Source organism: Lepidochelys kempii, chromosome 9, assembly GCF_965140285.1.
Source record: "Lepidochelys kempii isolate rLepKem1 chromosome 9, rLepKem1.hap1, whole genome shotgun sequence".
Lineage (NCBI taxonomy): Eukaryota > Metazoa > Chordata > Testudines > Cheloniidae > Lepidochelys > Lepidochelys kempii.
Genome location: NC_136388.1, coordinates 36516513 through 36533276, shown reverse-complemented (window position 1 = coordinate 36533276; position 16764 = coordinate 36516513). Strand labels below are relative to the sequence as shown.

General features: G+C 41.9%; 1 protein-coding gene across 1 annotated transcript in view; it reads left to right on the top strand.

Annotated features, from left to right (window-relative positions):
- Nucleotides 1-1629: 1629 nt before the first annotated feature.
- Nucleotides 1630-16764, top strand: part of LOC140917335 (guanylate cyclase soluble subunit beta-2) — a 31571-nt gene continuing 16436 nt past the window's right edge. Inside the window, exons 1-9 of the mRNA XM_073359923.1 lie at nucleotides 1630-2040; nucleotides 4010-4083; nucleotides 5088-5182; nucleotides 6407-6567; nucleotides 6952-7051; nucleotides 8880-9100; nucleotides 9970-10081; nucleotides 12091-12194; nucleotides 14737-14953. Of these exons, the coding sequence (XP_073216024.1) occupies nucleotides 2038-2040; nucleotides 4010-4083; nucleotides 5088-5182; nucleotides 6407-6567; nucleotides 6952-7051; nucleotides 8880-9100; nucleotides 9970-10081; nucleotides 12091-12194; nucleotides 14737-14953 (1087 nt within the window). The 5' untranslated portion in view covers nucleotides 1630-2037. The remainder of the gene's footprint in view (nucleotides 2041-4009; nucleotides 4084-5087; nucleotides 5183-6406; nucleotides 6568-6951; nucleotides 7052-8879; nucleotides 9101-9969; nucleotides 10082-12090; nucleotides 12195-14736; nucleotides 14954-16764) is intronic.

Sequence of the window (16764 nt, the reverse complement as noted above, 5' to 3'; positions counted from 1 at the left end):
CACGACACTGGAACGTCGTGTCACACTTACCTGAGCGTGATCGTTCCCAGATGCTTAGCAGCAAACTAGCAACCCCTTTTTATAACCTTAAACAACTGAAATGAATCAGTTACATGGTGCTCCGTCCTGGGGCCTTTATGGAAGGTAGCTGGCTCTTCTCAGCGAGTAGTACCGACATCTACAGACTAGGGATCTATGGCTCAGCGAACAAGAGGCAAGGCAGCTACCCTGTGAAGTAAAAGGGTGAAAGGCAAGGCATGAAATTGACTGAAAAATTGCTTGAGCGCACAAAACTCCGATCGCCTCTGTACCGCTCACAGTGGAGCTCAGTATAGATGTTCTCAAAAAGAACAGGAGGACTTGAGACACCTTAGAGACTAACAAATTTATTTGAGCATAAGCTTTCCTGAGCTACAGCTCACTTCATCGGATGCATTGGTTCTAGCTCTTACACTGATTAACAGCCTTCTATTACAAGTCCATGTTTAAATAAATATTTGATGGTGCACCAGGAAATGTGGCATGTGTGTATAAATGCTACAGGAACCCTTAGAATCATAGAATAGCAGAGTTGGAAGGGACCTCAGGAGGTCATCTAGTCCAACCCCCTACTCAAAGCAGGACCAATCCCCAATTTTTGCCCCAGATCCCTAAATGGCCCCCTCAAGGATTGAGCTCACAATCACAACCCTGGGTTTAGCAGGCCAATGCTCAAACCACTGAGCTATCCCTCACACCCCCATGTAACTGCAGCAATAAGTCCAATGCAGAAGCTTTAAATTATATATTTTTCCTAACTAAATCTGAGTATCCTTTGAATGAAAACACACTGTGAATGTTTTTGATACAATACTTGACTTATTAATAACAATTACCTACGAGTCATTAAAAAAGCATTGCAAGCCCGGTGATCTTCTTAGCTATGTTAATCAAACCAGGTGGATTTTAGCTTGTAATTTAGGATTTCAGTAAGGGTGTTTGCCAGAATTTGCGATAAGATACCTTGATCAGGAAAACAAAAACATCACTGGAAAAACTCCATCGTAATGGGGCCTTCGTTTGCATTTTACTGGCTTACTTGTCATTCCTGCAAGGGCTGGTAAATTTCCTTTTCTGCCTAATTAATTGCTGTACAAGCGGCTCGGAAGGCCTGGAAAAACAAAGCCCTTTTTAGAGAGCAAGACGCAGTGAAGAACCCTGCCGAAGCCTTCCGTCTTCCACGCTTCCGGGTTTGCTTTGAAGCAGAAGTGTGGGTTTTCTATGGGGTCGGCTTGGCGCCCCGGCAGTGCCCACTCCACTTGCGGAAGCCTCGTACACATGCCGCGTGTGAAACGAATTAGCTCGGGACAGGGGCAGAGGGAGTCGCGCCCCTGTGAGCTCGGCTCTGTTCTCCAGCAGTCGCAGTCAGGGCTGGCAGACTCGGGGCTCCCCCTCCCCAGGCTTCGCTGGGCACGGCGGAATGGGCACCAAGCCCTTGGCGGCAGGGCTGAATGACCGGGGCTCGCTCCGGAGCAGCGAGGAGTTCAGCACCCGCGCCCCTTGGACAGCGACCTGGGCTCCCCAGCGCCGCCCAGCGCAGCGCCAAGCGATCGGCACCCACCCAGCCCCGGCTGCGCGGGGGCAGCAAGCCCGAAAAGCTGCGGATGGGCGTTTGCGGGGGAGGGAGACAGGCGCTGCAGCTCCAGCATGAGCCGGCTCCTCCGGCCCGGACCGCTGCGGGGAGGTGATCGCTGCCCGGCTGCGGATGGCCGGCGGCTCCTGACTGCCCGTGGGGAGGATGGAGACTCCAGACCCGTCGCGGTGCCTGACTCACCGGGAACGGGGTTGCTGAGGCTTTGCTAGGAGACGGCTGCCCGCCAATGGACCACTACTTAAAGCCTTTCTCTCTGCTTGTGGGGAGCAGGGGAACCGCTGAGGACCCCGAGGTACCATGGAGACGGGGCAGCCCTCCCTGTCCTGGGGGATTTCGCCTCTTTAAACGAGGGGCCCGGCTCTGGTGAGATCAGCGGGATCCAGCGCTGCGCCTTCGGTGCCAGGATGGTGAGTGGCGCTTGGGTCCCTTTCCACCCCCGGCCCCACTGGGGGATTCCCCGCCAGCAGCCAGCCTGCCCTGTGCGTGGCGGGGAAGCTTAGGGGGTGTCTGTGGAAGGGCAGATCTGGCATTTCGCCTCTCGCCCTTCATCGGCCCTGGCCTAAGAGCCCGCCACTGATGGGTCTGAGGCTGGTTCCCCGCCATTCGGTTCCCCCCAGCCAGGGTTGCTGCGCGGTACAGCCCGGAGCGCAGGAACAGCTCTGGAAGTAGCTAAAGATCCCCCATCCCACCTACAGGCCAGATTTAACCGAAATAAAAAAAAAAGGCTCCTCCTCACTGCAGTGCCCGAAGGGACCTGGAGCTAGAGCATAATTGAAGGGTCAACCACTGTTCTAGACAAACCCTGCCCTGTAATAGTCCCATCACTACCCCGCACTTTCAGAGCGCGGTGGGGGCTTAAACTTGGCGCACAAGAGCTCGTGGGTGGGGGAGAAGGCAATTTCTGATAGGAATTTGAGGATGACAGAAATGCAGCGTTGGACACAGAATCATAGAATATCAGAGTTGGAAGGGACCTCAGGAGGTCATCTAGTCCAACCCCCTGCTTAAAGCCTGAGGGATCCCCAATTTTTGCCCCAGATCCCAAATGGCCCCCTTAAGGATTGAACTCACAACCCTGGGTTTAGCAGACCAATGCTCAAACCACTGAGCTATGAATAGAGAGATGGTGTCACAGACAGACATTTAGACCAGGTCCCTCAAAAAGAGTGACGGGCACTTTATTAAGGTTAGAAAGTTATTCATTGGCCAAGATGCAAATGTCTGCCTGGACCTGGCATGGACTGCACATTAACCACTGATAGGTGACATAACTCTTATGGGGAATAGTGTCAATCAAACAGAATAGCTTCTGTGGATTTACAAGTTTTCTTGGGCTGAATTTATGTGACTAACTTTGACAGGTTAACATATATATATATATATTCTTTAAACATGTGTTTCCATGACAAGCCCTATTCTGATCATACTGGTGAATATTGTGCATTTTATCAAATCCCAGAAATGATGCTTCTTTCCATTGACCTGCACAGCAGCAATGCAGTATCCCACTGCTCTGTCAAGTACCTGCAGCAAGTAAAATTCCCATTGACTTCCCTGCAGATTTTGCCTGCTGTATAATGATAATACTGAAGAAATGCAGGATCAGGCCTTCATTGTGAAAATTTAAAAATGTGGCAGAAATGCTTACTGAGGACTTTCCTTTTCTTCTAAGTAAATTCTGATACTAAAATAGTGATTTTAATCATTTTAAGCAGTGGGGTTGGAGGGCCAACTGGGCCCTGCAGTCCCCATTCTCACACCAACTCACCATGGGCATACACCAAACCCCATTCCTCTCACAGGTGGGTTTAACATTAACATCAGTGGGCTTTGGATCATGCCCATGTGAATTTGGGTAAGTCTCCAATTTGCAAAAGCTGCCCCTAACTTCAGGTAATCATTGCTGTAATGATACTATTTATCCCTATAACTTAATGTTTGCTCACCTTTTTAATCCACTGTCACCTCCATTTTATAGGTACCTAGATAAACACATACACAATAATTGAGACAACAGTGGGGCTAATCTTGCTTTCTGTTACACTGATGTAAATCTGCACTAACTCCTTTCACTCCATGGGAGTGAATCTGGATTGACATCAGTGTATTAGAACAGATTTTAGCTTGCTTTTGCCTGTTTCCTAATCTATAAAACAGGACTAAGAATTTTTTTTACCCTAAATTTTTTTTAAATGTACGGATAAATAATACTCAACTTTGTAAAGGACTTGGTTGAAAGGAACTAAATGAGCGCAAAGTGTTATTTCTCTATTTTGTATTATATTATAACAGTGGAATTTAAAATATTATGGGCTTGCATGATTCAAGGGCACTTTTGTAAATAATTTTTCCATATTCCTATATTTATTTTTGCAGTATGGATTTATAAACACATGCCTGAAGTTTTTGGTGGCTGAAAAATATGGTGAAGAAACATGGGAAAAATTAAGGTAACGCATTCCTATGGAATTTAATAAATTAAGAGAAAGTATAAAAAGGAATATAGTACCACAGAATACCAATCTCTCACTGTTGAATGAATGCTGAAGTATTCATTATTCAGTAAGCAATCATTAAAAATACCTATTAAGTCAAAGTCAAGGCTTTTACACTGCAACATTTTATCCTAGGATATTAATTACTTCATGTATTAGACCAAATAATGAAGGATGACGTTTTGTCCGAGGGACATATGTGCAATAGACACACTGGCTCATTGTATCATTATTGAAAAGTAATTATGCTGAATAGAAGCCACCCTTATTTTGAAATCAATTTAATCTAGGAGCCTCAGGGGAAAGTAATTAAATGTGATAGAAAACATTGATTTTGCTCTCGCTCTCTCTCTCTTTTTTTAACTTGAAAAGCTTTATGAAATTTTACTTAATATAAAGAAATAAAAATGAAACAAATGTAGATCCCAAGAGGCACAGGGCCTGATCCAAAGTCCATTGGAACCAATGGAAAGATTCCCATTGACTCAAATAGGTTTTGGTTCAGGCCCACAGAGAACCAAGAATGTATCAGAATGTGCCACAATGTACAGTAAACCAGTGAAACAAAAGCAAAAGCAATACTGTCATCTGTACAGTGCCTAACACAATGGGGCACTAATACTAGGTTGGGATTCATAGGAACTACCATAATAAATAATATGATCAGCCTTGTACAGCATACATCCTGATTCAGCCAATCACTTAGGCACGTACTTAAGTCTCACCAATGTCAATGTGACCTCTCACATGAGCAAAGGTTGCAGGTTTGAGCCCTAAGTTTAGATTCTGTCCTCAACAGGTACTCATCTATCCAGTTAACATTAATGAAGGGAAGGGTCATTCTCAGGTACCACAGTGAGGGGTGCAAATAGGAGAACTGTGATTAAGGGATGCCAGCTGGGTCTTAAACGTATTCTGTTTAGAATGATATTGCAACATGAATCTCATTTTTGTTTCAGAATCCAGGCAGGAGTTCAGGACACATTTCTGACTTTTGAAGTTTACAAAGATGAGATCACAATGCAGCTAATTGACAAAGCCTGCAAAATGTTAGGTATGTCAATGCAATACAAAACAATACCTGGGCCCAAGCCTCTGAGGTCTTGTGCCCCATATAAGTCAATGGGAGTTTTCCAAATGAGTGGAAAATGTAACTGGGCTTTCTATAAACCAGGGACTAAGCTGATCTTGGGTTATACCTGCTTGTACTGGAGCAGGGTCAGAGTTGGGAAGTCCATCCAGAAGGCAGTTGCACCAACCTCATGATAAAAAGTGCTTGGAGCAGGCCACTGTTTGGAGCTCCCAAAATGGTTAATGTTAGTTAGGATTAATTGACCAGACACCCTCCACTATTGTGGGGTCCTACCGGGCCCTGAACTCTGTTTAAGACCATCCTCCCCATCTACCCTTTTGGGGGAAGGCAATAGTGAAAACATTGCCTGCCCTTCTCCCAGGAAGATGGCTGCAGCCCCAGGGATCAGGGAGGTGCAGTTTTCATCTCCAGGCACTAATGGGGAGAACAGAGTCAGAGAACAGTATTAAGAATTAATATTGAAAACATTAGAATTTCAGACATGTACTGGAGGTGGCTTTTTTGTTTTCTATTTTAGACAATGAGACAGCTAGAGAAAATACATGTTTTTCCATTTCTAACAGTCATATAACTTTTTTTTTGCAACTTTTCTTTAAAAATAATATACAATAAAGATGCGTAATACATAGCCATGGCTTTTGCTGCTAGTTGGAGATCAACACATTTCAAAAGACTGACCAAATTAGGCTTGTGGGTTGGGATATTTGGGTGTAGCATGGTTGCTTTGCACTGTGTTGCCATCAAGCCAACCTAGTAAGCAATGGATGGAAGAACAGTTCAGTGAAAGGAGGATATTCTGGTGGCATAGGAGCTCCTACGTCCCTTTCCTGTTACATATGGGGTCATGGCTGAAGGAAAGGGGGCAAGATGGGATGCCCCTACACTACCCTGATCCCCCATCTGTTGTTTCAGCTTCTTGGGGCTAACAGCTAGTGAGCTAGAGCTGCTCTCAGGATGCTCCCAGTTAAGCCCAGGAATGCACACAAGACCCCAGGGTAGGGAGAGTACAAAGGAGAGCTTTGTACTTTCACCCTCCCTGATCTCTGCTGTGTGTTACACACACGTTTCTTAACATTCCCTACCATTTTTACAAACATTTTGCATTTATTGTTTGTCCATTTCTCAGCACTGTTTGAACTCTCACATCTGTCATGTTAATTAATTAAGGTACCTTTATTTTGCCAGATGTCCCCCCTGATATGGTTCTGAAGCAGTTTGGAGAGTTTTTCTTTGAATTTTGCAAACGGTCAGGCTATGACCATATGCTGAGAACTTTGGGTGGAAATCTCTATGAGTTCATCGAGAACTTGGATGCATTACATAGCTACCTGTCTCTTTCTTATCAGGCAAGTTTAAGTAAGAACTACTGAGCAGATATGGATGTACCCTGCCAGGGTTTACACACCAACGTGTCAACAAAATACTGTGCTACAACCATCCCTCTTGTGCACTGAAATTAATTATTCTGATGCACTAGTGGGGAAAGAAGTCAGCTATTCTAAGTTATCCTTAATACTAGATGTAAAGTTATGCAATACTTTGAATCAAATAAAAGGTATAGTTTCCTTCTAACATAAAGATCTTTCATTTCTGATAAATGCAAATGAAATGAGATCAGCATTATAAAGTATAACTATTTATTTTGATAAGATACAAGGTGCTTTTATAGAGCTTGCTATTGCACTAGTTCCTTATGATAGAGGATATTTAACTATTATTATTATTTTCAGGAGATGAATGCACCTTCTTTTAGGGTAGAAAAGAATGAAGATGGGTCAATGCATTTGCATTACTACTCAGACAGAAGAGGTCTCTGCCATATTGTTCCAGGTAATAATGCAGTTGAGCTAGTAATGCATTACATCTATAAACTCATACATTTGCAGCTATTCTTTGCTTAGTTTTCCCAAGGATGAGAATTGACAGCCTGACAGTATCTTGATTGACTTTTAAATATTTTACTGTTATGGTTTAATTTGCAGAGATGCTGAGCATCTGCAGCTTTCATTGACTTCAGTGGGATTTGGGATGCTCAGCAATTCTGCAAAAGCAGTCCATTAATGTCTGTCCTGTCATAGCAGTTCTAAAACATACAGATTTTTATGATGGAAGAAGTTGAAACTGCTGATATGCATTATGGAGTCCACCTATGTGCTAGTTCTCAATATCTCATATCCCTAAAATCGTTAAAATGGAGTATAAAGGACAGTTAATCTGAGGAGAGATGTTAAAAATAGATCATGGAGACATCCTGCAATGAATATCCAGGCAAAACTGCCATTGGACTCAATTCAGCACTAGGCTCTCCATTATCATTTGCAAGAATCTATATCTTCACTCAGAAACTGATCCATGTGAACATTGAGAGAATCACTATATTTCACAATTTGTGCTATGATTAAATAGATCCCTACTCGTAACCTCTAGATGATTAAGTGGAGCCCCTTCAAAGGAACTTGTAATCTAAAATGGGAATCAAAGCTTCTCCCTTCATGAATACCCATTGCCTTTTGATATTTCAGAATGTATAGTGATTTGAGACTTCACCGGTCTCTAGAAATTCAGAATAATTTTTCAGATCATTGTCACTGTATAATAGTGCACGCAGCTACCACATATTACTAAGTACAAATGGAAGCAGTAATAATGCATGTTGATGCAATGTCTTATTTCAAGAGAGAAAATTCCCCTTAACTACATAATCAAGGTCAGACTGTGTAAAATGTTATTCAAAATAAAAAGGAAGAATCATAGCAAAACTCTATAATCTGTCTAAATATACATATTAGAAAATAGCTGCAGTGTGTTTTACAAAGGAAAACATTTTGTACATGCATGACAATCAGCAAGATTGAGACTAATCCGCACAGGAGGGTAAGAGGAGTAAAGCCTCAAAGCACCCCTCAACCCAGCAATACAGGACGTGTTTGGATCTTGAATCTAGGCATGGAGTGAAAGGGGGGTGGGAAACCAGGGCCTGCTAGCCCAATACTGCTCTCCTGGGCCCATATGGGTGAGGATGAGGCAGGCTGATTGAGGCGAGGTGATGGGGAGGCTACCTCCATGGCCCAGCCAGAAGAGTGCAGTGTCTGAAGAAGAGCCAAAGCAGAAAATGATGCAAACTACCACTCTTCCCCCTCCACTCCCCACATCAAATGGGAGCTCTGCAGGGATTCGGAATCAGAGAGGTGTCTCTGAGTCACAATTCCTCCTCAGCGCTCTGCTTAGGGTAGTGCAGCTACAAACCCCTTTTTACTTATGGCTCCGTCTAAAGGCTCAATTAAGTCCTTAGAGAATTTTTCAGATTCTACAGATCTTCTGAACTAACTTTGTTTGCTATGTTGATAGTTAAATATGTCTCATAACATCCCAAGGTGTACGTCACATCAAAGCTAGTGTAAATCGCCCTTGTGCTATATAAAATTACTGGGGGTAGGCTGATTTACACCAGCTGAGGATTTAGCCCAAAATGTACACATTGGTGTACCTAGTCTTATTAATTCATCATGTCATCTTGCGCTTCTGATTTTTTATATATAAACACTCAAAACTGCATAAGTTAGGTATAAATGCTAGAATTGGTACACAGCATTGCAGATATTTGTTACAATGGAAGGTTTTAGTTCGCTACAGAAATTTGTCTTTTATTCCCTTTCAGGAATCATTGGTGCAGCAGCCCTGGATTTTTTCAACACTGAAATTTCAATGGAAATAGTCAATCAAACAGAGGAGGAAGAAAGAACTGGGAAAAAAGAACATATAGTTTTCCTTGTCACTCAAAAACCTGTATTTTCATACAAAAAGAGAAATAAATTCTCTTCCTCACCACAATACACTGCTGACTCTGGAAGGCAAATTGAGAAACAACTGAATAAAGAGGTATTTTGATGTTCCTCCTATAAATAAATGTCAGGGAAATATATCTTTCATTAATATATATTGTACCTGGGATTTTTTTATCCAAAATATGTTAGATGAATCTGCTGTTACCATTTAAGGCTCCTATCCTGCAAGTTACTTCATGTAGACAGATCCCACTGACACCACAGAATAATATGCAGGACTGGGTCCTGCAGATCCAATCTCCAATTTACTGAATGCCTTCAGCTCCCATTAAAATCTGTAGGAAATCAAATATTTCAATAAGAAGTAAGGATGGCTAATCACTGTACAGTTTCATGCCCTGAGCCTCTGGGAACTAACTTAATAAGTTTGACATGATTTATTTGCAGTTATTTGTTTAGTCTGGTATAAAAATATAAATGTAGGTACCAAGTTTTCAAAAGCTGCCTCTAAGCTTGCAGTGTGCATACCCTCATGTGCATACCCACATTTTTGGGCATGTATTTCTGAGTTCCTAAATTTGGATTGCACAAATGGAATTTGCACATGAAGATCAGGTAGATGCTAAGTATCTGATTTGGACATTTGTACAAATCTGTGACTGTCTGGGTGTGCAAGATCTTGTACACCACAGACAACTGTATGTTGAACTACCAAATTTGCATGTCTCAGTTTAAGTTCAAAGGCTGCGGTCAAGGAATTTTGAAAATTTGGCCCTTTATATTTTTTTATCTCCATTAAAGTATTTTTCTTTGGGTCAGATCCTCAGCTAGTGTAAATTAGCATAGCTTCTTTGAAGTTAGTGGGCCTATAGTGATTTACACCTGATGAGGATTTGGCCCTCAGAGCTAGAGTTTTAAGAACTGAAAAAAGAGCTGAATGTTCAGATTGGGTTTATTCCACAGGATATTGAAAAAAACCTGAATAAGATTAGAGACAGAACAAGCCTTGTTTCTATTTGTCCTGCCAAGAAAAATCACTGGGAAACAATCAGAGGAATCGTTACACTAGGAAGAGGTAAGAGAGAGATCATTCAAAGGGAATCTGACATCATCTATTAATACTGTTAATTTAGTATTCTATAAGCCGTACATAACTTCACTTCCATTAGCTACTCACCAATCATATTTTCCCTGTATCCTTTCAGTAGAATATCGTATTCCATCAAAGTTGTGGACAAAGAAGCATGCTTACTGACAGCACATTCTCAAGTGCAGCAGGTTGTGTGTCTCTCAGACTTTAAAGTGTCTCATCTTTAGAGTGTGTTTATACATGAAAAGTGATTCTGTAAAAACAGCATCATGGAGTTCCATGTTTAATTACAATGATTTCCAGATCAAGTAGTCTCAGTTTATAAATAATAAAATAAAATAAAAGGTTTTCTAGCTGCCAGCCTTGTGAGCTCAACCTGAGATCTGATTCAAACTGGGTTATTTCCTTTTCAAACATCAGCAACTGTATTGGTTCTGTGGGTCAAATTATACCCTCTGCTACAGCTATGCAAGTATAATGCTGTCTGATTAATGCCCTAGGTGACACCTGTGTATCAATAGGTATCAGTAGGTTCTCTCAAGGGTAGCTGATTGAATTCTGTTGGTGATCCACAAAGATTAAAATCCAGTTCACTTTCCCATAGCTGTTTTGGTTCAATAGGGCTAATAGGAGTGAAAACTGATGTCTGAATCTAGCATCAACCTATATGACTCTAAATATACAGAACGAGCAGATCTGCCGAGTACAAAATTGCCATTTATCACTTTTTGAAGTAGAACTGCATTTTAAAAATCAAAGAAATTGATTCCTTGTGTTAACTTGTAACAGCTCGTCAATTGTTGGAGTTTCCAAGGGTCTGATTTTCAAAGATGCTGAGCTCCCACTGACTTCAGCTAGAGCTGCAGAACCTCAACTCTTCTGAAAATTAGGCCTCGCATTCTTAATCTAGCCCCCTTCTCTCCATAGTCACCTGAGAACTTGCTACCTTTGTTCCTCTGCTCCTAATGACAGACATTTGAAAATAGATCATTTGAAATAATCATCAGTCTGATAGTTATGGGTTACTGGAGAATGCTTAGCTATAAACCATGCAGTAATAATCATGCATTTCCCCATTCTCAGAGATTGTTTATTGTTATATGGGTAAAATAGTCAAAACTGCTTAAAGGTACACCTACACTGCAATTAAACACCCACAGCTGGGGGGCTGTTTAATTGAATTGGAGATGTACCTTTATGTAGAAAATAGATGGGTCGCTGCAGCCCGATCCTGAACATCTACACCACAATTAAACGGCCCCTCAGCCCGAGCTCGACAAGCCTAAGTCAACTGACAAGGGCCAGCTGCAGGTGTTTAATCACAGTGTAGACATACCCTAAGTGACTGAGGTGCCTAAGACCTGTTGAAAATCAACAAGACTTGGGCATGTGTTTTATGTAGACACTTTTGACATTTTAATCTACATGCTTTGTGCTCAGCATGTAATATGAAAACATCACCTTTCTGATTGCAAGCTGCTACCTTCCCTCAGACAAAGCAACTGCTTTCAGGAAAAGCTCAAGGAATGTTTCACACACACTCCTTTTGTTCTCCATTACTTGGACCAGATTTCTGCACATAAGGGACAGCAAACTGTGTCCCTAAACCTTTCCACTGTGAGTGTCCATAAGCAGCTGGCAGGCTATATTGAACACCTTTGTTATATACCCTTTGGTGTGAATATCGCAGTGGCAATTGCTATAGTATCTGAAATATTAACAGAGCCGCACTGGTACCCATCTATTTTCTGCATAATTTCACACACATAAAAATTCATATTTTTCTGGGTTTAAAAACCTAAACTTTTTCATCCAGATAAAATTGAAATGGATGAGCCGCTTTATATTTATCTACGGCATACGACACCTAGAATTTGCACATATCTATACTCACACATTATTTATATTGATTTACCTTATTGTTTCACATCATCCTGTTAATTATTTTTCTGAGCTACAATATGATCAAAAGCTTCAGATTTATCTTACTGCAGGTAAACTTCTGAGAGGATTTGATCCTGCTTATCCTACAACCCTCTGGATAGATACAAAAACATTTTGCAATGGACTTCCTTTCCATATTGTTTTTGATGAAGAGGTAAGGCAAGTACCTGGTAAGTAAGTTTTACACACACAAGCCATATAGGCCCAGATTCACAAAGGGATTTAGGCATTGCAATGCTGAGCAATGACAGGGTTGCGTCCTACGCCCCATCCCACTCATAGAGATAGGTGCCCATCTCTGCTAGCAATCTATGAACTGTGTTAAGACAGGTTTTCCTCTATCTCACTCCTGTGTGTGGCCTGATCCAGTAGATGTGCTCAGAGGCCATCTAGCACCACACAAAATGGCCAGGGAGTGTGTGTGTGTAGGAGGAGAACCTCCTTATAACCGTAAGCCCAGGGCTCACCCGGTGCACTAACCACTATGCTATGGAGTGATTCTCACTCTCTCTCTGACCCAGTTAATAGTTAATTATTTAACTAAAGTGCAACAACTTCAGTAGGAGAGATTGAGGGAGCCCTACATCAGATTATCACATAGCCCTGTGGTTAGTGCTGAAAGGTGGCAGATACCTGATCAAATCCCTACTTCTCATCAATTGGAGGGGGAACTTGAAGTAGGGTCTCCTGCATTGCAAAGGGATTCACTGAGATTTCTGAGTGTGAAGTGGCTGCACACATGCTAACATGGTGCATCATTCTCAGTCACTCAATCATCAAACACCCATTAGTTTCCTGGATTCTCCAACATCTTTCCCTATCTCCTGGACTCCCTAGCAAAGTGACCTCTCCCCTGACAGTCCAGCACTAGCATCTGACTTCCCTTTTACATCCCCCACTCACAATCTCCTGTTCACCCAATGACTTCAGTGGAGCCTGGCTGATCAGTGAGACTCTGCATGCAGCAAAGGGCTCCTCTTCTAGGAAAACCCAGACACACAGCCACATGACTGGCACACCACCCCATCCTCTGGGAAGAGGAACCCAGCTTCTTTTCACTCCTAATGGTAGGACTCTGAGCCATTTCTCTTTCACAAACGCACTGCCACAAGGGGACTGGTATGAGCAGCTTCTCCGTTCCCACTGACTGCAGCGATTATGTGCTGGGGAACTCTCCCAGATTTGCTAATTTCCCTTATCTTGGTCCCTGGCAAGCTCCTCAATTTTCTACTCTCATGCTCTGCAGAGAATGTTGGCTTCACATAGGAGATGGATGGATGAGAGAGAGAGAGAAAGAGAGCATGTGGGTGGGTAGGGTAAGCAAAGCAAATAACTTAGCCACTTATGGGATGTGTTCCTGCAACTGGGCTAGATACAGAGGTTTCAAAATGTTCATGGGACCCACTTCATAATGTAGTAAATGGTGAATGAAAATCAGGGGTTTTAAGCCTTTGAAGGCATCTTATCAACACCACTGCAACCAGATTCTTTGTGCAGAATAAGATCTTGCTCCCATCAATTGGGGCAGGTCCTCAGCTGGGGTGCACTTAACATAGTCATGGAAAGTGAATTGCTTGTTGAGGAGAAAGTCCCAGGCCCTGCTGAAATTAGGGTCATATTATCATCAGTTTCAAAGACAGCTCTTAAACCCTTAAAAACTGATAAAAGATACGGCCAAAGAAAGTAACCATAGGTCAATGGTGCCCATTACAAAGTTAGTATTTGCCAACACATTTGCCACCACAGTTATTTTCTATTCTGAGTGTAGGTCAATACTGTGATATCTCTCAGATCTCCCTTTGTGGTAGTTGCTGGCAAAGGCTGACTGGTTAATTTGTTTTTGTAATTATAGTATTTAACTATAATGAGTGGTATATCTTTTAAAAAGGTTCTAGAAACACCCATCCCAAATGCTGAATGTCCCTTACAAAACTTAAGATTATAACAATCATTTTGAAAATCACAGAAAACAGCTTAAATCTGCTGCCACTACCATAGCCACCACAATGTGAAACCATGGCCATATGAGGAACAGAAAAGAGATCAAAGCATGGCAGATTATAGAAACAAACATAATATAATCCTCTTTAATGTTAGAATTCATTTTTCTCCAAAGTCACCATGACATTGTTATACACCCTAGGGAACCAGGAATTGTGGGGAGACAAGGAAGGAGCTTAATGAGTCTTAGAAAAAAATGATTCATATAACAGACTGGAGCTGAACTGAACTGATCATGCAGTGCTTTCTCATTACTAATCATTGATGTTCTACTGCATAGAATTGAGGGAAAATTGACTTGATTCTCCTCTCACTTGCATTGGTTTTTAGCTGCACTGGGATTGATTGAGTTGCACAGGACTTACATTGGTGTAAGCAAGACAAAGATCAGACTCATTACTTGAATATAATTGATATTTCACTGAAGATTAAAGTTTGGAAACTTAGCAAAACATATACACGTGTATGATTATAACACTTTTTCCTAGTTCTATGTTATGTTATTCTATAAGACAAAAGTAATGCGGAGGAATGAGCCATGTACTTGAGCCATGAGATGGTTGACTGTTTGGCTCTGTGTGAAGCTAAGTCCATTTGAAAACAGTGATCATATATTGCAAGTGGTGGTTCAGATGACTGGTAGCTGATCCCAAAGAGGACATGAAATGTAATCTGTGGCCCATGTTGTTTTTAAGCTCAGAGTAAAGCAATCTGGGGTGAGCATTCAAAAGATTGTCCCTGGCCTTCAGACCATGGGCATTCGCCTGGATCATTACTTCAGTATCGTGCACCCAGAAGTGACATTCACCATCTCTAGCGTTCAGAAGTTTATCAACAGTCAGTTTGTTTTCCGGACTAGGAGAGAGATGATGCCAGAGTCATGGAAACAACGTCCAATGCTAGAGCTGAGAGGTACATAATTTTTTCAATGAACATAAATGGCTCTTGCTAAATCAAGAATAACTGTAGAGTTGAATTAGCTGATTTCTCCTCCCTCCCTGCATTAGACAAATAAATGGCCAGCTGTTTGTATAGTATAGGAAAGATGAGTAATACTTTAATACACTCATGCCTGCCCCTCCCTCTGCAGGTATTGTGGGTTTTCTGGCAACAGAACGAATGAGATTCCATTTGTGGAAGGCTGGGGTATTGGGGATGCATAGAAGTGCTCACCCCAAAGCATGGAACCCATCTTTTTAGGGGCTTCCTGAGTTCTTGGGGCAAGGTAGATAGTGTGCAGGGGCAGAATGAGAAGGTAGCTCCCTACACAAACCCTCTGGTCCTTCTCCTTTGTTGTGTATGTGGTAGGATGATAAAATAGAAGCTATTTTAGCCATTAAGTTAAAGCAATCTCTGCTGAGTAGTTCTGCTGCCACTCCATGGCCCCTCCCACTTGTCCCAGTGGATATCCCCAGCACACAGCCAAGACCATCCCCTTCACTGGTAGTTTGGGGTGTGCAAGGCCAGGCCCAGCGAGCTAAGTTCTGCTCTCAGTACCACCTGCAAAGGAGCTGGAACAATTTGTATAGTGAGGGTATAGGCACCAACTCCGTGGGTGCTCCAGCCCTGGAGGACCCATGGAAAAAAATTACACTGGCAGCCAGCTTCCCCCCCTCCAGCGCCTCCTGCCCACTGGCAGCCCCACTGAGCCACTCCTCCCTCTCCCTCCCACTGCCTCCTGCCCACTGCAATCAAAGAATAGTCAGTTTCGCTTTTGTTTATAGTCATTTATACTTTCTGATTCTCATTTCTATCTTTCTCCTTTACTTAAAAATACAGAACAGTTTAAATTATTGTGACAAAGAAGTCACTTTATTTGATTGGTTTTCCTTCAAAGAAAATGGTATTGAGTGGTGCTTTGATTGGTCCATTTAGTTGCAACAAAGTGTATATTTAAAAGGAAAGGAAAAAATGTGTTTTTGCCCTCACTTTGCTTCTTTAAGATATAAACAAGAAGGCCTGAAAAATATATTTGCTCATGTTTTGTCTTAGAAGTATCATGCATGTTAAATCTGGTCTTACCTTGTTTTGCTGGAGATCTTTTGGAAGGTTTCAGAAGTGTATTGGGAGTTTGAGTAAAAAAGATGTTAACAAAACAAGGAGTTCTAAACAGTCCGAGTGAAAATTACATTTTCTCCCAGTTATTTACATTGAATATCTATGGTATCTGTTATGTCATAAGCCTGTTAGTTCTCCAGTTGTCCATACAATTTTTCAAGAAAAACACAATAGATAAGACTTGAATTTCTAACACAGAAAGCAAGCAGAATAAGAAAAAGAAAGAAAGAAAGAAAGAAAGAAAGAAAGAAAGAAAGAAAGAAAGAAAGAAAGAAAGAAAGAAAGAAAGAAAGAAAGAAAGAAAGAAAAATCTACCTATCCTTCAGGCATTCTTTATGTATCATAAAGAAGCAAAAAAGAGCACAAGCTCAATTTTCCCCCTTGCAAGTCACCATTAAAACTCAGTAATTCTCTCCTGTGCCTACAGACGAAGTAAAAACATATAGTATATCAAGCATAGTGTCAAAAGGAAAGAAACTCTCATAGGAAAGGTGGTCATATGCCGTTAGACTGGGTTTCAGAAAATCTGGGTTCAATGCCTGACTCTACCATAGACCTTCTGGGTGAAAATCCAGGCTCCGCTGAAGTCAATGGGAGTTTTGACAGGCATGTTGTAAGCAATGACTAAGGGAGGAGAGTGGTTTCTAGTATAGAGAAGATAGCAT